The 21246-nt window shown below is 55.8% G+C and overlaps 1 protein-coding gene across 29 annotated transcripts in view; it reads left to right on the top strand.

The window, feature by feature from the left end:
- NCOR2 (nuclear receptor corepressor 2) overlaps positions 1–21246 on the top strand; it is a 200178-nt gene that overhangs the window by 174432 nt on the left and 4500 nt on the right. For 14 of the 29 annotated variants that reach the window (XM_037014382.2, XM_037014389.2, XM_037014388.2 and 11 more), the window contains 18 exons: positions 292–395; positions 2380–2530; positions 5182–5322; positions 5743–5829; positions 6498–6796; positions 8297–8651; positions 9743–9964; positions 10544–10792; positions 11455–11604; positions 11742–11873; positions 11965–12169; positions 14532–15073; positions 16106–16258; positions 16457–16602; positions 17107–17300; positions 18158–18307; positions 18868–19013; positions 19797–19850. In XM_037014382.2, coding sequence (XP_036870277.2) covers positions 292–395; positions 2380–2530; positions 5182–5322; positions 5743–5829; positions 6498–6796; positions 8297–8651; positions 9743–9964; positions 10544–10792; positions 11455–11604; positions 11742–11873; positions 11965–12169; positions 14532–15073; positions 16106–16258; positions 16457–16602; positions 17107–17300; positions 18158–18307; positions 18868–19013; positions 19797–19850 — 3480 coding nt within the window. Of the gene's footprint in view, positions 1–291; positions 396–2379; positions 2531–5181; positions 5323–5742; positions 5830–6497; positions 6797–8296; positions 8652–9742; positions 9965–10543; positions 10793–11454; positions 11605–11741; positions 11874–11964; positions 12170–14531; positions 15074–16105; positions 16259–16456; positions 16603–17106; positions 17301–18157; positions 18308–18867; positions 19014–19796; positions 19851–20041; positions 20119–20445; positions 20621–21246 lie in introns of those variants that run through there. The other 15 variants (XM_037014409.2, XM_037014398.2, XM_017640511.3 and 12 more) reach the window with 8 other exon arrangements.

The raw sequence follows: 21246 nt of genomic DNA, 5'->3' as shown, positions 1-21246 counted from the left end.
CAGGGGGGTGGGTGTGAGGCCAGAGTCTGCTCTGCAGCCCAGCAGTTGCTCTCTATTCCTCAGAGGGTAGAGGAAGGAATGGGGCTCTTTATCCAAAACCTGCTGAGAAAAGTCAGCTCCGGGAGAGTCCAGAAGGCCCTCTGCACAATTGTCTGCCTCCGTTTAGGGAGCCTTTGTGTTGAAACACCAGGGGAACTTGCCAGTCACCAGGAGCAAGTAGCTCTCAGGCCTGGGCCTAGGCTTGGGGAAGAGCCACAGACACCCCTGAAGCCCGTGTCTCGTGTCTTGCAGGGACGTCTCTGGGCTCGGTTCCGGGAGGAAGCATCACCAAGGGCATCCCCAGTACGCGGGTGCCTGCTGAGAGCCCTGTCACGTATCGTGGCTCCATTACCCATGTAAGTGTCCTGGGGCCGTGGTGTGAGGGGCCATGCAGGAGGAGTAGGCAGCCACTCCAGATGGGGCCTGCCAGGGGGCAGAGCAGTGGGCTGGCCCATCTGTTCCCTCAGCGTCCTCAGAGGCATGGCCCTGCCTCTGGGTAGTGGTATCCTCAGGGGGTAGCAGTTTGTTCTGCATCCCACCAGACGCTCCAGCAAGTCCCTGCTCTCCATCCTTCCTGGTGCTCCTGCCCACCTTGGAAGCAAAGTTCACTGGGGTCAGCACCAAAAGGCTGCAACGGGTCCTTGAAACTGGCCCTCAGCAAACAATCTCCACCTTCCCAGGAATTTGTCTGGTATATCGTCCCAAAGGGCAGGGGCCACCAGCCTCACAAGGTTTCTGTCCTCTGTTCATGGCACAAAACAGAGTGCCTCTAAAATACTGTTGCTTGAGAACATTGAATACCTTCTGTTCTACCAAGAGAGCCCCTTTTTATCATCAGCTGTGGACTACTGATTTCCCCAGTGTAAACCCAGTTGTCATTAACCAAGACACAGCCAAGAGCTTTGCTGGTATCAGTTGCCTCCAGAGGAGCCTTTCATGGTGGATGTTGCTGGCTCCTTGCTGTGTCTCTCCTACGAGGAGTGCTGCCCACCCCTGGACTGTTGCCCAAATCAAGGCCCATTGATGCCATACTGTTTGTACAAACATTTTAAAGTGTGGCATGGAGATCCTAAGTAGAGCTTTTGCTTTGAGAAGTCCTGGAGACCCATCTGCGTCCAGCGCGTCTTGCTTTCACCACCTCTCATATCAGTAGGACCCCCACAGCTTCGAATTTGCTCTTGAAATCATAGAAAGAGAAGAGAGACATTTTTATTTGGGCACAGCTGGTCTGTGCTGGGTGCCTTTGAGAGTCACAGATGCAAAGATTGCCTCTGTTTTATAGATATACAAACTGAGGCTGAGAAGAGGCAATGACTTTACTCATTGGTAAATGCTGTTTGTCATCGAACATCTGAGTCCAGACTCATGTTGTTGGAAGTCACCGGAGGCAGGATGCTATCCCTGCGGCCATCTTCTCTCTGCTTGACTACATCCCCTAATCGGGAGTTCACTCTCTCTGTGGGAGTGGTACTCAGTCCTGGGCAATTTTGCATCCACGGGGAGACTTAATTGTCACACCTTAGGGGGAGCAGATTCAGGAGGCAGAGTGTGCTACTGGCATGTAGTGGGTAAAGGCTAGGGTTCTGCTTAACACCTTCAAGTGCCCAGGATGGCCCCCATAATGTCATAATGCCAAAGTTGAGAAACTCTGGGTGAGACTAATATTTCTGGTGTCCTGCCTTGAATTGAGTCCCTGTCCTGGTTTTGGGAAACTGAAGTGCATGGTACATGGTCATAGGCGTGGTACAGGGGCCAAAACCCCAGCGACCCCACCAGTTAGTTACTGTTGCTGTTTGAATGACAAGTCTCTGATGAGAAGACCTACATGGTACAGGTTGGGACCAGACTGCCTGGGTCCCAGTCCTAGCGCCGCCCCTCCTTAGCCAGGTGATCCTGGGCAAAGTCACCTAACCTTTAGCACCTTAGTTTCCCCATCTGAAATAGATATGATAGTAGTACCTGCTTCAGGGTTATTTCCAGGATTAAGTGAGTTAATATATATTAAGGGCTCAGGATAGTGTCCATTATATAGTTGGTACCTGATAATTGCTGCTTAATATTACTGATATTATTTTGTTCTGTGTGGTTGTGTTTTGGTGGGCTTCGCTCCCCTTTTGAAGCAGTACTTATATGAACACTTGTGCACTGGTGGGTACAGTGTGTGCAAACACATACACTGTGTGTGTGTGTGTGCTTGTATGTGCATGCATGTGTGTATGCATGCATGCAGATTTGGTGGGTGCACATGTATGTGTGCTGAGTCATACCTGTGTCACATTAGCAACTGTTAGGAGGTCCTGTCCCCAGCCTGCAGGGCACTCACCCCCTCCATACCCTCAGGGCACGCCGGCCGATGTCCTGTACAAAGGCACCATCACCAGGATCATTGGCGAGGACAGCCCCAGTCGGCTGGACCGTGGCCGGGAGGACGGCCTGCCCAAGGGCCATGTCATCTACGAGGGCAAGAAGGGCCATGTCCTGTCCTATGAGGGTGAGTCCTATCGCTAGAGCTGTGAGGGGCAGCAGGGCAGGCTGGGGCCAGCCAGGCCCTTGCCCCCTCCTTTCTGAAGCACAGGAAATAGTCTAATTGAGAGGGTTGTTGGGAACCTGGGAGGAAGCCAGGCATCTGGTCACTTTTGGATATCTTTTGGGAGCTGACCACATGCTGGGGGCTGGGGCGCAGGGGATACGTCCTCCTCAGCACACTCTCAGGACCACCATAGAAGGTGCAAATTGCAAGTCACTGAGTTAATTTTGAGTCCTGGAAGCCTGCCCCTTCGAGTGTGGCTTGTCCATCAAACTCTAGGCTTTGGTGTTTCTGGAGTTGGTCAGGAGAGAGGAGGGTCCAGGAAAACTTGGTCAGGGTTAAAGGCAGTCTGCGAGATTCGGTACCCCTCCTATTAGCCTTGAGTGGCTGAGAGCCAGGGTAAAGGATTTAATTCTTGTTGCACAGCTGAGGGAGCCAAGGTACAGTGATATCCAGGTCCTTCTCTGCGGCCACTCTTCTGGCCCCTCAAGAGAAAAGGAAGCCCAGGATCAGGGTTGGGGGGAAGGCGTTTGGCCCACTGAGGTGGTTTCATGGGGAGGCGGGGCTGGGGTGACACACGGAAGCACAACCAGAGAGGTGGTAGCCTCCCTGCCCCTGCAGGTGTGCACGCAGCAGCAGGTGAGGGCTGGCCTTGGGTGCCTCCCTCTCTGCAGTTCTGTACAGTTTAGCAAACAAACCTGTGGCCACCCTTGCTAGAAGCATAGTGGGGAAACTGAGGCTCAGAGAGCAGAAGCCCAAGCACAGGAGCCCAGGCCTCTAGCCCAGCACTTATGGCAAGCACCAGGCCACAAAAGGGTGGTGACCAGTGTGACCTTCCACCCCACTGTGTGCCCCAGACCCCCTGTTTCAGTGCCTCACACTCCCTCTCTTTCCAGGTTCTGGGGCCACAGCCACGGAGCCCAGCATGAGAGGGGTAGGGGAATAAACAGCTGAGACATGCATTTCCTGGAAGCCTTGGGCACCCAGGGGTGTGGTGATAAAAGCTGCTAATGGGCGCCTCTCTCAGTGGCTGGCAGCTGCAGAGCCCTAAATTGCTTCTCCTCTGGTGGATGGGCATCTGCCTCTCCATCTGCCTCTGCCCGAGCCCCACTGCCCCCCTTGGTCCTAGAAGTGGAGAAGGTACCATGTGGCTTAGGCACATGCCTCTCTCTGCTGCCAAGTGGTGGAGACAGGCTTGGGACTGTCATCAGCTGTGTCTTCAGTGCCAGCCTCAGGACTGGCAGGGGGCCCTGGCTGATGGAGGGCCCGACAGTCAAAGTATTGTGGGCAGAATTTCAACTCAGAACCCCTCAACCAGCTCTTGAGACTCTGTGGTTCTTAAGTTTATCTAATCTGCAAAATGGGTTTAAATCAGGGCTTTTAATCTCATATGCTTCCTGGGGCAAGTGGCTAATGACACAGCAGGCTGGGTGTAAGGCAGTCAGGTGGCAGGAGTTTGTGGCAACATGGGGAGCAGATATCATGTCTCTTGGGGCACCCCCAGCTCACCAACAGCTATCACCCTGTACGAATGGTAGCCCTCTGGCCAGACTTATAATCTCTCCAGGGCCTTTGTATATATATATATTTTTTTTCCATTTTTATCTGAAATCGCCAGTGTTTAAATATCAGCAATTAATTTTGAAAAGAATTTAGAGCAGCAATACAGTATGCCCACACGCCACCAGGTTGTGACCTCTAGCTAAGAGAACCCCTTGTCTCCAAGGGGTGGGACCAGGACTCTGAGTTTGCTTCCAATAGTGCTGGACTCAACCACCCTTGAAGGAGAACCCCCCTGAAGGAGCCCCCAGCCTTATGGGCAAGAGGGAGCCTTTGCCTTCACAAGGCCTGCCTCCTGGCTACTCACACTCTCGGCCTGTGGGGGCGCCAGTGAGCTCAGCCTTAGTTCCCAGCCCCTCTGGGCTTATCCTGGCTTGGCAAGGCCACCTCTGCCATAGACATTCTTTCTTCCTCCCCTCCCCCTGCCCACTTCTCTCCCCACACAGACTTGTAATGCACATACATGTTTGTACAAATGTGTGCATGTGGACACAGGCACACAGGTATGTTTGTACACATGGCCTCCTCCCTGTTTTCAGTTGCCAGGCACACAATCATTGCACACACACACACGCAGACCCATGTTGATGGACAAGAATGGTTGTGCACAGTCTGTGTGTTCATACTTTGCTGATGCATCTCTGCTCACGTGCATGTGTATTCATGTTCGCACACACCTGCATGTAGACCTGTTTGTGCACAGGCTCCCAAAGTCACGCGCCTCCCTGAGGCAGAACAGTCTGACAGGTCTGGGCTGGGAGTGTAGGAAGTTTGCCTGCTCTCCCATTCACGTGAATCCCCCACAACGGCTGAGAGACTGGTTGGCAGAGCCTGTCATCAGGCCCGGGGCTGGAGGGCAGGCCTTGGATTCTCTCAGGAGGGCTCAGCTGGGCCCAGGTCTCAGCCACCTGATCAGCAGGGCTGTGTGGTAGGGTCTGCATATGAGCCACTGCGGGGTCCTTCCCGCTGGCCATAGCCCATTTGCTGGTACCAGGCCCTGTGCACACAGCCATCCTGGGACCAGCCCCTCACTGTGAGCATGGTCTGGTTTCCAGGTGGCATGTCTGTGTCCCAGTGCTCCAAGGAGGATGGCAGGAGTAGCTCAGGACCTCCCCATGAGACAGCTGCCCCCAAGCGCACTTATGACATGATGGAGGGCCGTGTCACCAGGGCCATCTCCTCAGCCAGCATTGAAGGTAGGTGCCCTGCCCAGCTAGCTCCCTGCTTCAGTGATCACAGAAATGCCAGGCGGGCTAGGCCCATGCTCGGGGTTCCCAAGCTTACTGGGTTGTAGCCATATCCAGCTGTAGGAGAGAGAGTGTGTCTCTCAGCACTGCCTGGAGGGAGGTGATGGGATGGATAGCCCTATTGTACAGATGGGAAAACTGAGGCTGGGTTTCTCTGAGGCTCAGTTTCTCTGAGTCTCAATCTGGGGACTGCAAAGGGCCCAAAAGATGGGATGCTTGCTTGCTGGGTCCAGTGACACCATCATGGGGACTGCTGTAGGTGGCTGAAGGAACCCACTGCTGGGAGGGGTGGTTGTAGACCTGGCCCCTGTCATGCCCAGGGTTGGTACAGGAACCCATGTAATGATGCTCTTGCCCTCCCTCTCCCAGGCCTCATGGGCCGTGCCATTCCACCTGAGCGACACAGCCCCCACCATCTCAAAGAGCAACACCACATCCGAGGCTCCATCACACAAGGTACTGTCCACCCTCTGCTCCCCACGGTGCCGGCCACCAGGTGCCCTCACAGCTGTAACAAGCCCTCAGGGGTTTACAGTCAGCACTGGAGAGGGAGGGCCCAAGAGTGCTGTGGAACCTCAGAGGACAGGCACATGGAAGGGGACGTGACGCGTGTGTCCCTGAGTTACACATGTGCAGGTGGAAGTGCAGTGCAAGGGCATTTCTTATTTACATGAAAACAACGGAAGAAAGCCAGGTACCACCCATCACCCCTTTACTTTGTAGGTATCATTGGTTGAGTATCTACTCTGTGCTTGGCACAAACCCAAGTGTGCTTACATGTTGTGGATGGGTCTTAGGGAGGAAGGCACAATTGGCAGGAGCAGAGATCAGGTAACTCGCCCAAGTCCTCCTGGCTGGTCAGTGGTGAGCCGGCTACTATGGCCCCTGTTCTTATCTCGCTTATCTCACTGAACGTTCACTACTTGGTGAGGTGTTTCATTTAGTATCACCATTTGATAAACGAAGAAATGAGGCTCAGAGAGGCAATATGCTCCAGAACACCCAGCAAGTGAGCATCAAAACCCAGGTAGTCGGGCTCTGGAATCTGCCAGTGTGGAGGTTCCAGGTTAGGATGGTTGTGGTGGGGTGCAGGTATGATGATCAGCACCCTGTCTCCCTGGCAGGGATCCCACGGTCCTATGTGGAGGCCCAGGAAGACTATCTTCGCCGGGAAGCCAAGCTCCTGAAGCGCGAGGGCACGTCACCACCGCCCCCGCCACCCCCACGGGACCTGGCTGAGGCTTACAAGGCCCGGCCCTTGGAGGCCCTGGGACCCCTGAAGCTGAAGCCAGCCCACGAGGGCCTGGTGGCAACAGTGAAGGAGGCTGGTCGCTCCATCCATGAGATCCCCCGTGAGGAGCTGCGGCACACGCCTGAGCTGCCCCTGGCCCCGCGGCCGCTCAAGGAGGGCTCCATCACACAGGTACAGGTGCAGGAGCTGGGTGGGCTGGGCCAGGAGAAGGCGGCTGCTGGGCACTGCCCTGTCCTCCACAGTGGGGAAACTGAGGCCCAGTTTGCTTAGTACCTTGCCCAGGATTACAGAGCTGCTCATGCTGAGTCTGCATCACATATGTCCCACTTCCCATGCTTGGGGCTTTGTGTCTGTGACCTCATTTAATTGTATTTACAGCTGTATGAGGTTCATACCCATTGTCCCCACTCTATAGGTAGAGACACTGAGGCTTAGAAAGGTCAGACAGCTTGCTGTGGCTGCAGAGCTAAATGGGGTCATAAACAGCTACCACTGATTAAATACTTATTATGGGCCAGGGGCTACCTGAGCCCTTGCTTAACCCTCACCTCACAACCACACTCTAAAGTAGCTCTCTTACTGGACCCATTTCATTGGTGAAAAAACTGAGGTTTTGAGAGGTTAAGTGACTTGCCCAGGATCACATAGCAAGTAAATGGCAGTTGTAGACTTCAAGTCTAGATGTCCCTAAATCTGCAACGTCTTTGCTTGTGTCCGCTTTTCCCACCAGCAAGTTGCACCCAGCTCCTACAAGGTCCCAGACCCCAGAGAGGTCCCACCCGTTCCGACTATGTGAGGAACCACCTGAGGGCCATTGTCCCATCACGTGGCCAGAGGTGGTCTGATGTGAACGAGGAAGAAGAGTGGGAACCCTCCAGGGGGCCACATGCCTGTTAGGTAGAAAGGATTGGGGAGGCTGGCCTGGGCGGGCATCGTGGCCTGGGTAAAGGCTCACAGCACCAGGGAGAAGATCATCAAATACCAGGCACAGCTTTGGCTCAGCCTTGGGGCAGTTGTGGAACCACTGGCAAGAGTCCACCATGATCCAAGAGGGAGGCCACTCTGATTCTAGAATATTCTTTTAAAATTAGAGTGTTTCCTCTTCCTGTGAAAGGAATTAAAATATTCCTGAATCAATGCAGCATCCTGTTACTTGCAAAGACACAGGGTCCCACTGTTTCTGGTTTTCCCAAGCCTGCTTAGATGGGGTGGAGCCTACTCCCAGGTGGCCAGGGTGCAGTCTGGCCCATGACCCCCCTTTCTGGCCAGAAAACAAACATAAACATCAGTCCTGACTGCTGAGTCTTAAGCCTCAGGGGTGGTGGGACTGGTGCTGTGAATTCCCTGGCTTGGCATTGGCTGGACCGAGGAGGGTCTTAGACTACCGGTGGGGGAGGGTTTTTGCCCACATGGGTTTATTGATCCTCTTTGCAGCAAACTCAGGCCAACAGAGAGTTCCCCGCTTGCTCCAGGAAGGGCTGACCTCTGATCTCTGCACCCCCTCTGCAACCACCCAGGTGGCCCTGGGAACGAGGACCAGAGGTCAGGCAGAATAGTGACAGGTGTGCTCATCCTAGGCTCAGCAAAGCCCTTGGGCCACTGCCCCTGAGGCATGAGATGTGGCTCCCATTTTATAGCCAAAAAACTGCTTACAGCCTGCTTCTCCCCCAGGGCACCCCGCTCAAGTATGACACCAGCACATCCTCTACCAGCACCAAAAAGCATGACGTGCGCTCCATCATTGGCAGTCCAGGCAGGACTTTCCCGCCCGTGCACCCACTGGACGTGATGGCAGACACGCGTGCACTGGAGCGTGCCTGCTACGAGGACAGCCTCAAGAGCCGGCCAGGGGCAGCCAGCAGCACCGGGGGCTCCATCACCCGCGGGGCTCCGGTCATTGTGCCTGAGCTGGGCAAGCCACGGCAGAGCCCTCTGGCCTATGAGGACCACGCAGCACCTTTTGCAGGCCACCTGCCGCGTGGCTCCCCTGTGACCACGCGAGAGCCCACCCCACGCCTGCAGGAGGGTGCGTGGCATGCACGGGGCGGGGCCAGGGTGAGGGTGGGCTGCCTCCTTAGGAAACAGCCCACCATCTGCTCTCTACTTAGGTTAGAAACCAGGGGTTCCCTCACAGCCCTCACATTCCATCTGCCAAACTTGTGGGTTCTGCCTCCAAACCATACTCAGCACGCACTCCATCCCCAGGCCGTCACCATTTTCCTCCTGGCTTCCCTAAGTCCCTCTTGCCCTGCTATAATCTGCTCCCTAAACGGCAGCCAGAAAACCTTTTTGAAAACTTCACGTCAAATTGTGCCACACTTCTGCTTAAATCTTTCTAGGGACTTCCCCGTGCACTTGGAATAAAAAATCCGCCTTTCTCCCAGGATCTGGCCTTGCCCATTGCTCCATCTCTCTGTCTGCCAAATTCCTGTATCCACCCCAGGCTCAGCCACACAGGCCTCCTCCTTCCTGGCCATTGACCATGCTCAGCTCAGTCTTTGTTCGGGCCTTTGCATGTGCTGTTCCCTCTGCCTAAAATGTCCCCCTCTTGCAGATCTTTACCTGACTGCCTGCTTTTCTCCAGGCTTCTGTTCAGATGTTGTATCTTCAGGGAGGCTTCTTATGACCAACCTGCCTGTCCCCCCACTGTTCTGGCCACATTCTGGCGTGACTTTAAGCTTTCCTCAGGCCTTAGCACTCTGGACTCCCCCTTGATGATTGTCATCTGTTTCCTTCCCACATTAAGTGTTCGCTCCATGGGGACCAGGGTTTCTGTCTGTTTTGTTCACTGGGGTTAGCCCCAGCTCTGAGAACAGTGTTTAGCTTGTATCCATTAGATGTTGTAGACTGATGGAAAGCATGAGGGAACAAAAGAAAGAGTGAGTGAATTTTTAAAAAGAACTAAAAAACAAGTTAGTGGGTGAAGGAGTAAATGAAAGATAAATGAAGTAGAGGCAAATGAATGGGTGGATGGAGAGGCCTGGTGGCTGGGATCCCAGAGACCACCCCCATCAAACAGCTTCCCGTAAACACTGGCCTCGCAGCCCTTGCCCTGGGGGGCTGCATCAGCTGTGGCACAGGGGTCCGATGGCATCCCCACTCAGCCTGTCCCCACAGGCAGCCTCTCGGCCAGCAAGGCATCCCAGGACCGAAAGCTGACATCGACACCCCGAGAGATTGCCAAGTCCCCACACAGCGCTGTGCCCGAGCACCACCCCCACCCCATCTCGCCCTACGAGCACCTGCTTCGGGGTGTGAGTGGTGTGGACCTGTACCGTGGCCACATCCCGCTGGCCTTCGACCCCACCTCCATACCCCGTGGAATCCCTCTGGATGCAGGTGATTGTCCAGGACCCATAGAACCCCAAAGCATGGGGCTGGGGGCTTCATCAGTGTCAGCCCAACTTCTTCTCAGTTGTCAGCCAGGCTCTGCTAGATGAGGAAACTGAGTCCTAGAGGTGGGGAGACCCCAGAGGTATAGTTGTGAACAGTTTGGGTTAGAGCAGAATTTCTCTTGGCAGTCTGTGGGACATTGTTCAGTGGTTTCATTTTCCTGCGAAACTCACCAGTGCCTTTAGAATTGCAAATGTATCAAAAGTGGGTTCAAATGTAAGTGTTCCTCAAATGGACATGATCTGAAAATCTGTTTAAAAGGATGCATCCCTTAGATATTCAGTGATCTACATGTTGGATGCCTGTGTTTGAGAGAACTTTGATCCAAAGAGCATTATCAGTAAGAGGCACCCCATGTGTTTTGAGGAGCAAGGGTTTTCCTACTTCTAGGCCCTCAATTCTGTTCTGGGGGTATTTTCAGAGATGCCATCAGGGTGCAGGGGTTGGGGGGCATTAAGACACGTGGGGTGACATTCTCCAGCCACAGTGTGGGCTAGCCTGACTTTGTCCCCCTTCTCCTGGCAGCTGCCTATTACCTGCCCCGGCACCTGGCCCCCAACCCCACCTATCCACACCTGTACCCGCCTTACCTCATCCGTGGCTACCCTGACACAGCAGCGCTGGAGAACCGCCAGACAATCATTAATGACTACATCACCTCGCAGCAGATGCACCACAACGCAGCCACCGCCATGGCCCAGCGAGCTGACATGCTCAGGGGCCTCTCACCCCGCGAGTCCTCGCTGGCTCTCAACTACGCCGCTGGCCCACGAGGTGGGTGGGGCTGGGGGCTTCTAGGCAAGTGGGTGGGCAGACCCTCTCCATCCAGAACTGGCCTGATTCCTGGTCTGCCCAGGCTTGTTGAGAAGGCAGAGGACGTGTGTGCCCGTGCGTGCAGGTGTTCTTGCCAAGGCAGCTGGAATACGGGCACCTCAGAGGTCTGGGTGGTTAACTGCCCTGAGAGTGCCCTCAGGCCTGGCAGGTGGTTGAGAGTCGTATGTGCTGTGAATGTAATGTGATTTGCGTGTGCATATAAAGCCATCCTCTGGGAACACTTCTGGAACGTCCTCCTGGAACAACCAAGTACTATTAGGGTCCACGTGGAAAAACTGGTCACATAAGGTATTTCATGTGGTGGAGATTGAATATAGGAACTGATTGTAAGGCTGAAAGAGCAGAAAGGCTGGCCAGGGCAATGCAGGGATGCTGACTGCGGGTCACAGCCACCTACAGGGCTTGGGAGCAGGAGTGGGGCAAGACTGAGAGCCCAGTGCTCAGAAGAGGGTCCTCCAGGGCCAGTGCTCAGGCCAAGACAGAACATGTGGCTGCTCACAAGGGCAGTAGTGCTCCACCAGGGGTGTGGTCCAGCCAGCAGGCAGCCCGGCCCCTTTCCTACCCCTGGGCCTACAACCCCTGGGGCCCACCTCCTCTTGCAGGCATCATCGACTTGTCCCAAGTGCCACACCTGCCCGTGCTGGTGCCCCCAACACCGGGCACACCAGCCACCGCCATGGACCGCCTTGCCTACCTCCCTACTGCACCCCAGCACTTCAGCAGCCGGCTCAGCAGCTCCCCACTCTCCCCAGGTAACCCTCCACCCTCAGCCTTGTCAGGACCCTGACGTCAGGAGGGCTGGGCATTCTCAGGCATTTGCCTTGCCTCCTCTGCCCCACCACAGAAGGCAAGTCCTGGCCCCTCCTGAACCCTGGCCTTCTGTTTCCAGGAGGTCCCACGCACTTGACAAAACCCACCGCCACATCCTCATCTGAGAGGGAACGGGAACGCGAGCGGGAACGGGAGAAGCCTGTCCTCACGTCCACCACTACTGTGGAACACGCGCCCATTTGGAGACCCGGTAGGGCACAGAGACCTCACCCTGACCCCCTGGGGTCCTCACAGGTCACATGAGGCCTGCCCTGCCTGACACCACAGCCTGTCACCACCAGGTACAGAGCAGAGCAGCGGCGGCGGCGGGGGTGGGGGCAGCAGCAGCCGCCCCGCCTCCCACTCCCACTCCCACCAGCACTCGCCCATCTCACCCCGGACTCAGGACGCCATCCAGCAGAGGCCCAGCGTGCTGCACAACACAGGCATGAAGGGCATCATCACCTCCGTGGAGCCCAGCACACCCACGGTCCTGAGGTGGGCCAGGTTGGCATGGGGGGACAGGCGGGCAGGTGGGTGATCAATGGATGCAGATCGGTGGGTGGGTGGATAGATGCAAGTGGACCAATCAGCTGGGGGATAGATGGGAGGTGAATAATGGATGGGTAAGTTGATAAGAAGTAGGTGGGTGGATGGATGAATAGACATGGGGGGTAGGAGGAGGGAGGAGTAGATAGATGAGAGGAGGGATGGATGGACCGGTAGTTGGGAGATGGTTGGATGGGTGAGTGAGTGAGAAGTAATATGATTGAGTTAGATGCATGGGTAGGTGGATAGATAAATGGGTGGGTGGGTAGATGAATAGATGATAAATGCGTAAGTGTATGGATGACAGGAGTAGGTAGGTGGGTGAGTGGCTGGGCTAGATGAACAGGTAGGCAGGTGGGTGGATGATGAGTAGATAGATGGGTGGGTGGATGATGGTGGGTGGATAGATAGGTAGGTGAATGAGTGGATAGGTGAGGTGGATGAATAAATGGGTGATAGGTATTGAATGCATGGGGTTGGGTTAGCTGGTTGACTAGGTGGGTGGATGGATGGATGGGAAGATGGGCAAGTAGATGGATTATGCATTGGGTGGGTGGATGGATGGGTAGGTAGGTGGTTGTCAGGTTTGGGGGTAGAGTGGAGTGGAGAGGGAGAGACAGAGAAGGTTGTGAGCAGCCCCACTCCTGGTCCTCCCAGAATTCAGCAAGACCCTACAGGGAGGAAATGATATCCCTCCTGCCTGGATAAAATCCAGAGGTTCCCTTAAGATGGGAGAGGCTCTGTAGGCCCCAAACATACCCCCCAACAGTCCTTTTACTTGCACAAGGGGTCCAAGTCCCTGTGGTGACAGCCCCCCAAGGACTATAGGCAAAGCTGCCAATCTGGTGGGAGTGGGAGTGGGAGGTGGGGTGGCTGTTGCTGCCCCACCCCCACCCCTGCCGCTGCTTGGCTCTGCACCTGCTGGTGACAGGCTGAGGTGTCAGGCAGGGCAGGCCTCATGTGGCCTGTGAGGACCCCAGGGGGTCAGGGTGAGGTCTGTGCCCTACTGGTCTCCCCACTGTCCAGGGACGTGTTTGGAGGCAGCTGCTTCTTCCAAAATAAAGCTCCTGTTGATACTAGTAACCCCATTTGCTCAAAGTCACCCCTCCCCCAGCACGATCCCAATTATGAAAAATGACATCGTTTCCCAAAAGTATCGGCTTTGTCCCCACTGACTCAGGTGCCTGGCAATTAGGCAAAACAGAAGCACCTGGCTGCTTAGAGCAAGGTTACTGGACACAGGCTCCTGTACTAAAAAACAGTTCGTCCATATCACCTGATTAGGAACTGTAATAGGAAAATCAAGCTCCTCCCGAAAGGAACTGATGAGTAGGGCTCTGGGAGTGAGGGTCTCATGGAAACACTGGGCTTGACAGAAGTTAGTTACATGGGCTGCTGTTGGGCCAGTTCTTGTCCAAGCCTGTTTCCTCATCTACAAGTGGAGATAATTACATATACCTTGTGAGAATCAATGTGTACATTTGTACATTCCTCCTTCCCAGCAGGCCTGCTGTGGGTCTCCTGCTCTGCACTGGGTGTGGGGATGTGGTGACGGTTGATTCAAGCCCTGTCATACTGGGCAGTGTGGTCTAGACCAAGGCAGCAATCAGGGAAGGCTGTCTGGAAGAAGAGGCATGTGACTCTCAGGAGTAGGATGGGAGTCTCCTCACAGCCTCCTCTCTGTCTCTCCCTCCACACTCTATCCCTGCGGGGGTGGGGACAGCAGGCACCCTGGGGAGCCCTGTATGGTTCCCAGTGGCTGAGGCGAGATCACCCAGCTGAGCAGCCCTCCCTGACTCCTTAACTCCCAGTGCGTGGAGCTCCACCTGTTCTCCACCCACCCCTGCTAGCCTGCCCTTAGGGCCATTCTGGCTGGTTTCCTGCTGTGTCCTGGTCAGCCCTGGCTTGCCGGCCCTCTGCTGCCCTGCGGGCTGTGTCCTCCCCAGCCTCTCCTCACCCTGACTTGTTACCACACTCTGAGGGGGGTTTGATTTATCTGGTACCGTGTACGTAGTCTGTCTCCCCAACTAGACTGTAAGGCGCCTTTGTCTATTTTGTTCGTGGCTTTATCCCCCAACGTCTAGAACAGAGCCTTCCACACAGTAGCTGCTCAGTTAAAAGGCTTGGACTGAATGAGTAAATGAATGCATGAATAGGGTAGGTAGAGCCATGCTCTTGCATGGGTCAGGAGGGCAGCTTTTTTCTGGAAGCAGTGTGGGGGGGGTGCTCACTAGGGGTTGAAATGTGGGGGTGGCCCCTCTGCCCCCCTGGGCTCCTGGCTGTGATTCCCAAGTCACCGGACCCCTCTCTCCTCTCCCAGGTCCACTTCCACCTCCTCGCCTGTCCGACCGGCTGCCACATTCCCACCTGCCACCCACTGCCCGCTGGGCGGCACCCTTGACGGGGTCTACCCCACCCTCATGGAGCCCGTCTTGCTGCCCAAGGAGGCCCCACGGGTTGCCCGGCCCGAGCGGGCCCGCACGGACGCCGGCCACGCCTTCCTCGCCAAGCCTCCAGTGCGCGCGGGGCTGGAGCCCGCCTCCTCCCCCAGCAAAGGCTCGGAGCCCCGGCCTCTGGCAGCCCCGGGCCCCAGCCACGCAGCCATCGCCCGCACTCCCGCGAAGAGCCTCGCACCCCACCGCGCCAGCCCGGACCAGCCTGTGCCGCCTGCCTCGGCCGCGGACCTGCACCGGGAAAAGACTCAAAGTAAACCCTTTTCCATCCAGGAACTGGAACTCCGTTCTCTGGGTAAGACCACCCTGACAGCGGCCACCTTCATAGACGCGATAATCATGCGTCAAATTGCTCACGATAAAGGGCCGCGAGAAGGAGGTTCGCTGGCCAACGACTCCCCTCGCGATGGTAAGACTTCCGGCCCCACCGCCCACCCACCCCGTCTTGTGGCCTAAAGATATTTTCAGATCTCTTGCTTTTTTATTTTTCCTCCCATTTTTCGTTGGTTTTGGTATTTTGTTTTTAAACTCGTCTTCGTCGACTGCACGCTCTGATGGTTCCTCAAGCTGCCACCCACCCACCTCTGATCTGGGGGCACCTCATCATTTGCACATTGTTTTATCATGATTTTATTTTTTTGGATTTTCGCTTTTTTCCTTTAATGAGTGGATCTGTGATTTTGACTTCAACCGTGCCTCCCATCTTCCCCCTGCACCTTTGTTTGGGGAGTGGGGCGGAGAAGGGCTCAGGCTGACGCCTTGTGCCTCCTGCCGAGTATGGCTGAGTCTGGTCTGGAAGGATGCCCGCCAAGGCAGACAGTGTGGGAGCAGATGGGGAGGGGAGCACCCCACTTTCCAGGAGGAGCTGGGAATTCCCCCCATTCGTGCCCAGGTTCCAAGGGAGTCTTGGGGCTGCCCTGGCCCTGTGTGCCCTTTGCTGACCTGCTACCCAGCATCCCCAAGGGGGTGGGGTCTGCTGCATCCTGCATCCCAGCTCAGGGCTCCTCTTTGCTGGATGGGGGCTGCGGCCCAGGCAGGGGCCCCTGGGAACTATGTGCCACTCCCTGACACATCCCTGAGAGACCTCATTCCCACCCCCTTCCCCAGAGCCGCCTCCCCCAGTCCCCACCACTGGGTCTGTCTCTCTCCTTCCAGTCTGTGTTTCTCTCGCTCTCTCTCCCTAGGTCTGTCTGTCAGCTGTTTGCCCGGTGGCCCGGTCTCTGCATTTTGTGCCCATCTGTCTCTCTCCCCACAGTACCCCCTCCCTCCTTTCCCCATTCGCCCCTATCCTGGCTGGCCAGCAGCCCCTGCTCTGGCCCCCTCTCTCTTTCCATCTGCTCAAATCCCCCCCAGCCTGGGGACCCCAGCCAGCGTTGGGGGCGGACTGGGAGGGCAGCTGGTCCCAAGTACCCCCGGCCTGACCCGGCCTCCCCCCGCTTAGGTTACCATGGCGGGGGCAGCTACAGCCCCGATGGGGTGGAGCCTGTCAGCCCCGTGAGCTCACCCAGCCTGACCCACGACAAGGGGCTCCCCAAGCACCTTGAGGAGCTCGACAGGAGCCACCTGGAGGGGGACCTGCGGCACAAGCAGCCAGGTAGGGCACTGCCCCCACGGCCCCTGCTCCCCACAGCCCTAGGAGGTGGCATAGTAGTGACCACATCACCAGAGAAGAATCCGGGGTATGAAGAGGTGGAGGAATCAGAGGGCAGAGCTGGGATTCGAGAACAGCACTCTGCCAGGCACATGCCACATCTGCCACCCACCCACTAACCAGCTCTACTCTGTCCTGCAGGCCCTGGGAAGCTTGGTGGTGAGGCTGCACACCTCCCACACCTGCGGCCGCTGCCTGAGAGCCAGCCCTCATCCAGCCCACTGCTCCAGACCACCCCAGGGGTCAAAGGTCACCAGCGGGTGGTCACCCTGGCACAGCACATCAGTGTAACTACCCCCTTCTCTGTCCCCTCCTCATTGCCTTTGCACCTGGGGTGCAGGTACCAGGAAATGGGTGGGATCACACACAGACTCTTGGTCTAATGGGTAAACTGAGTCCTGGTTGGGTGGACTGGGGATCTAGGGCAAGCCATGCCAAGTATCCCAGAGTCACAACCTAGGATGCTGTAGCACCCCTCATCCTGCTAATGGAGCCTCAGGCATGTCAGCCCATGATCCACATCTTACATGCTCTGGCCAGTGGCATTTAACCCATCTGAGTGCCACCAGTGTGAGATCTCTTGCCAAGCCCCTGACCCTGTGCACGCAGACACATTGAGGCTGCTGTGGGCGGGCCCAAATCACCCAGGGACCCAAGAGTTGAGCCAGGGTTCTGCCCCCAAAGCTCAGTGTAGCCCTCACCTCCCCAGCATCCTCCACCCCCAGGTGGGAGGTTCTGGTGGGGTGGCTGCCATCTGATCCATTCACCCCTCCCTGACCCTCGGTCTGTAGGAGGTCATTACACAGGACTATACGCGGCACCACCCACAGCAGCTCAACGCACCCCTCCCTGCTCCCCTCTACTCCTTTCCTGGAGCCAGCTGCCCCGTCCTGGACCTCCGCCGCCCACCCAGTGATCTCTACCTCCCACCCCCAGACCACGGCGCCCCAGCCCGTGGTTCACCCCACAGTGAAGGGGGCAAGAGGTGAGTGCTGGGGGCTGGGTGCCCTTGCTGGTCAGCTGTCTGCTGCAGGAGGGTAGAGCTCAACAAAATGCAAGGCCTGCCTCGTGCCACTGCACATATGAGAAACTGAGGCTTGGGGAAGTGGGGAGCTTGCTCAAGGCCACGTTGCTGATGGATAATAGCTGATATATGTATCACATTGTTTGGGTTCTGGGCCCCAAGCTAAATGCTTTGTGGGTGTTAACCAGGATTCTCACAACCCAGGAAGTGTAGGCAGCTATCCCCATTTCACAGATGAAGAAATTAGGCATGGAGAAGTGAATTGACTTACCCATGGGGGCACAGCCAGTAAGTGGCAGAGTTGGGTTCACACCAGAGCTGTGTGATCTGAGAGCCCTCCCAGCAGCTGCACACACCTGCTCCTGGTGACCCCAGGAGGCCCTGGGGCCGGAGAGGAGAGGGCCCCCAGCTCTAGGAAGAAGGGAGCAGTTTCAAGGAGCACTGTGTGAGTGAGACAGAGGAGGGAAGCCAGTGGGATATCTTTGGGGAGCAGAGCAGCATGGGGGTGGGCGGCAGGAGTCCACTGACTACCACCCACAGGCCTGATCCAGCCCACAGCGGCTTTTGCATGTCCATGAGCTAAGGTGGTTTTATGTTTTGAAAGGGCTGTTTAGAAAAACGAATATGCAGCAGAGTGAGTGTACAAGTGGCCCACAATGCCTAAAATATTGACTCTGTTGCCCTATATAGGAAGAGTGTGCTGAGCCGTGGTTTGGGGTGAGACAGGGGGTAACAGGTAAAGAGAGGGGTGCTCTGCACATCCCCTTCAGGGAGGAGCTCCGAGCCCTGACCACAGCTCTGACCCTCACTCCACCCAGGTCTCCAGAGCCAAGCAAGACGTCGGCCCTGGGCAGTGGTGAGGATGCCATCGAGCCCGTGTCCCCTCCAGAGGGCACAGCAGAGCCTGGGCATACCCGGAATGCCATGTACCCACTTCTGTACCGGGATGGGGAGCAGGCAGAGCCCAGGTACCTTCAGGATCCACTCCAGGATGTCCAGGGCTCAGCCCGTGGCATGGGTCCACTGCTATGCAACCGGGGGCTAACAAGGGCTCAGTACACAGGTGGGGGACTGTAGTGCAGATTCCTGTGCCTTGGACTGTGTCTTTATTGCCAGCATTTGTTGAGGATCTGAGAAATAATGCCCTGTTTGGGACCAATCAAGAGTGGAGTAGAAGCAGAGAAAAAAGCTAAGCCTGCTGGCCTTGGGGAAAGATGTGATCTGAGCCCACTTCTAGTTCCCATGACCCTTTTCAGGGGGTCAGGCTGTTGCAGGTAGACAGGTGTGGCCCACTAGGGCAGCCTGGGCTCTTCAGAAATACCCTGAGCCTAAGGGTAGGCGAACTAAAGAAACTGCAGGAGATGTGGTCCCTAAAAGGTAGGGGATGTAGGCACCCCTGCTCTGGGGCTAGAGAAGCTAAGTTCTGAATTCCTAAGGCAGCTCAGGTGGTAAGGGCCCCATCGCCAAAGTGTGCAAGCCCAGTGCCCAGTGAACTCACCCTGGGCTGGCTGTCTGCTCCTTGCGGCAGGATGGGCTCCAAGTCTCCGGGCAACACCAGCCAGCCGCCAGCCTTCTTCAGCAAACTGACCGAGAGCAACTCTGCCATGGTCAAGTCTAAGAAACAAGAGATCAACAAGAAGCTGAACACCCACAACCGGAACGAGCCAGAATACAGTAAGGGGCTACCAGCTCCCCCAGAAGCAGGGGCCAGGTGGGAGCCACTTGGCAGCAGGAACCCACAGGATGCTTTCCAGAGCCAGGTGGAGCTGCTGACCCCTCTCCCCCTGGCCCATCACCCCATGCTCAAGGTGTGCCAGGCAGCCTCTTTTTTGCTCTGGGCGCTTGCTGGCACAGAGCATGGCACATGCAGTGGTGCCCAGCACATAGTGGGTACCCAGTGAATACTTGGATGAATGGGTCTGTGCTGAGCCCCGAACCTGCACCAGGGATTAGACTCAGACCCATGCAAGAGCTCCATGTGTCACCCAAACACAGTGCTCATCACGTTGTGATTTCTCTCTCATTTATGAGCTTCCTGGACTAGCCTAGCTTAGCTCCTCCACCCTTAGCACAGTGCCTGCACATAGCAGTTCCTCAGAGAACACGTGAGCAGGCATGCCATGAATAAAGACTGTCCGGCTCCTGCCCCCAAGAAGGCTCGGGAGCCAGGGAAGTTCAGGGGCTTTGCATAGGCTTTTCTCCTTCCGGGCCTGGAGGAACAGCCTTCCAGACTGTTCCAGAGCCTTGCCGTGTGCAGCCCGTGCGCCAGCAGGTCAGCACCCAGAAAGCTGGTTAGAAGTGCAGACTCTCAGGGCCTGCCCCAGACCTGCTAAATCCTTCTACACTGGACAAGCTTCCAGGTGGTATGCTTTGCCCAAACCAGATAGGCAAGTAGGAGCAGGTGATTGCCCAGGGCCTGTGGGCCCTCAGGCCTCACACATCTTGTACCCCCTCCAGATATCGGCCAGCCTGGGACGGAGATCTTCAACATGCCCGCCATCACTGGAGCAGGTAACTGTCCAGACCCAGGCTGTATGGCCACCCAGCTGCCTCCCCGCTCTCCTCCCCAGTCACTGCCTTGCCCTAGAGAGGGCAGGCTGGGTGTGGACCCAGAAGGAGACTTAGGGAGCATGGCCTTTGCAGGTCAGTGGGGGGCCTGTCTTAGTCCAACTGTGTCCCTTCCTGTGACCCAAACCCTACAGTGAGGGACACCGACTCACACGAGAGGCAGAGAGGCTCTTCAAGAGGTCTTCAAAGAGCTAAACTTCCAGGCCTCCTGGTACGTTTAGTACAGTACCACACGTACACACAGCTACCTGGGAACTTAGTGGCTCAGCTGCCAGGGCCTTAGATGGAAATTTGAGTGTGTGGACAGGGACTGGGCCTGTGTTTGGGATACACAGTTTCATTCTGGGTCCACATGGGTGTGTTTTATAGACAGAACATCAATTGTACTTGAAGTCAAGCCAGGGAACAGGGTATAAAATTAACTCTCATTTTTAAGCTAGACCTTAAGCCTTTTATGATATTTTGGACTTGGGGGGCCCTTGGGGTTAGACCCCCAGCCTCCGTAGGACAAGCCATGTATTTATGCTGCTCCACGAAGGACTGAGGAAGTGCCTCGGCAAGTCTGGTGAGGAACGGCTGAGCCCAGAGCCGAATCCCTTGGTAGCCAGGCACGTTTGTGGGGCTGTTGCCTCTGTCTGTGTTCCAGTCCGTCTGTGGGAGCTGAGGCCAGAGGGAACAGGGGAGATGTGCTGGCCTTGAACCCTGGGGATGTGGTGAGCAAAACACAACCTTGGATTTTACCGGGATCATCGGGGCCTCCAAGTGGGGGGCCTCGCCTGGGCACGTCTGGCTACCCAGACACTGGGGGCTTCACTGGGCCTCAGGCAATGGAGAGGAGACAATTTGGTCGAAACAACAAGATGATTAGAAATGAATGTTTCTAGAGTGTTCCAAATTTTGACATAGGCACTAGAAACACAGCTATATATGTATGTAGAAGTTCATGCAGTAGAATGAAGATTTTGTGCTAACACATGTATGTGAATTGTATTTGTTTTTTTTTTTAAAGCACTTTAGTCCACACCCACACGTTTCCCCAGAAATTTGGTCTTTACTACTTAGCTGCCACTTCAGACTTTGTCTTTGTAATGGAGACAGTCAAGCTTCCTGCCAAGCAGCATCCATCACGGAGTTGTGGCCTTGGGTGGAAGCCTTCATGAAATCTGTGATCGCTGGGCACTGACCTGGCAAGACACCATCACGATTTGTGTCATTTTTTCCACTTCCTGATGTTTTCTTAGTGTGTAGGATCATGAATACTTTTCCCTTCTGGAAATTTTGCCTTTTCTCAATGGATATGGCTTTTTTCTATAAGTGCTGATGAAATGTGGTCAAGACA

Source organism: Manis javanica, chromosome 15, assembly GCF_040802235.1.
Source record: "Manis javanica isolate MJ-LG chromosome 15, MJ_LKY, whole genome shotgun sequence".
Lineage (NCBI taxonomy): Eukaryota > Metazoa > Chordata > Mammalia > Pholidota > Manidae > Manis > Manis javanica.
The sequence above is the reverse complement of the archived record's forward strand: the minus strand, read 5'-3'. Positions and strand labels throughout refer to the sequence as shown.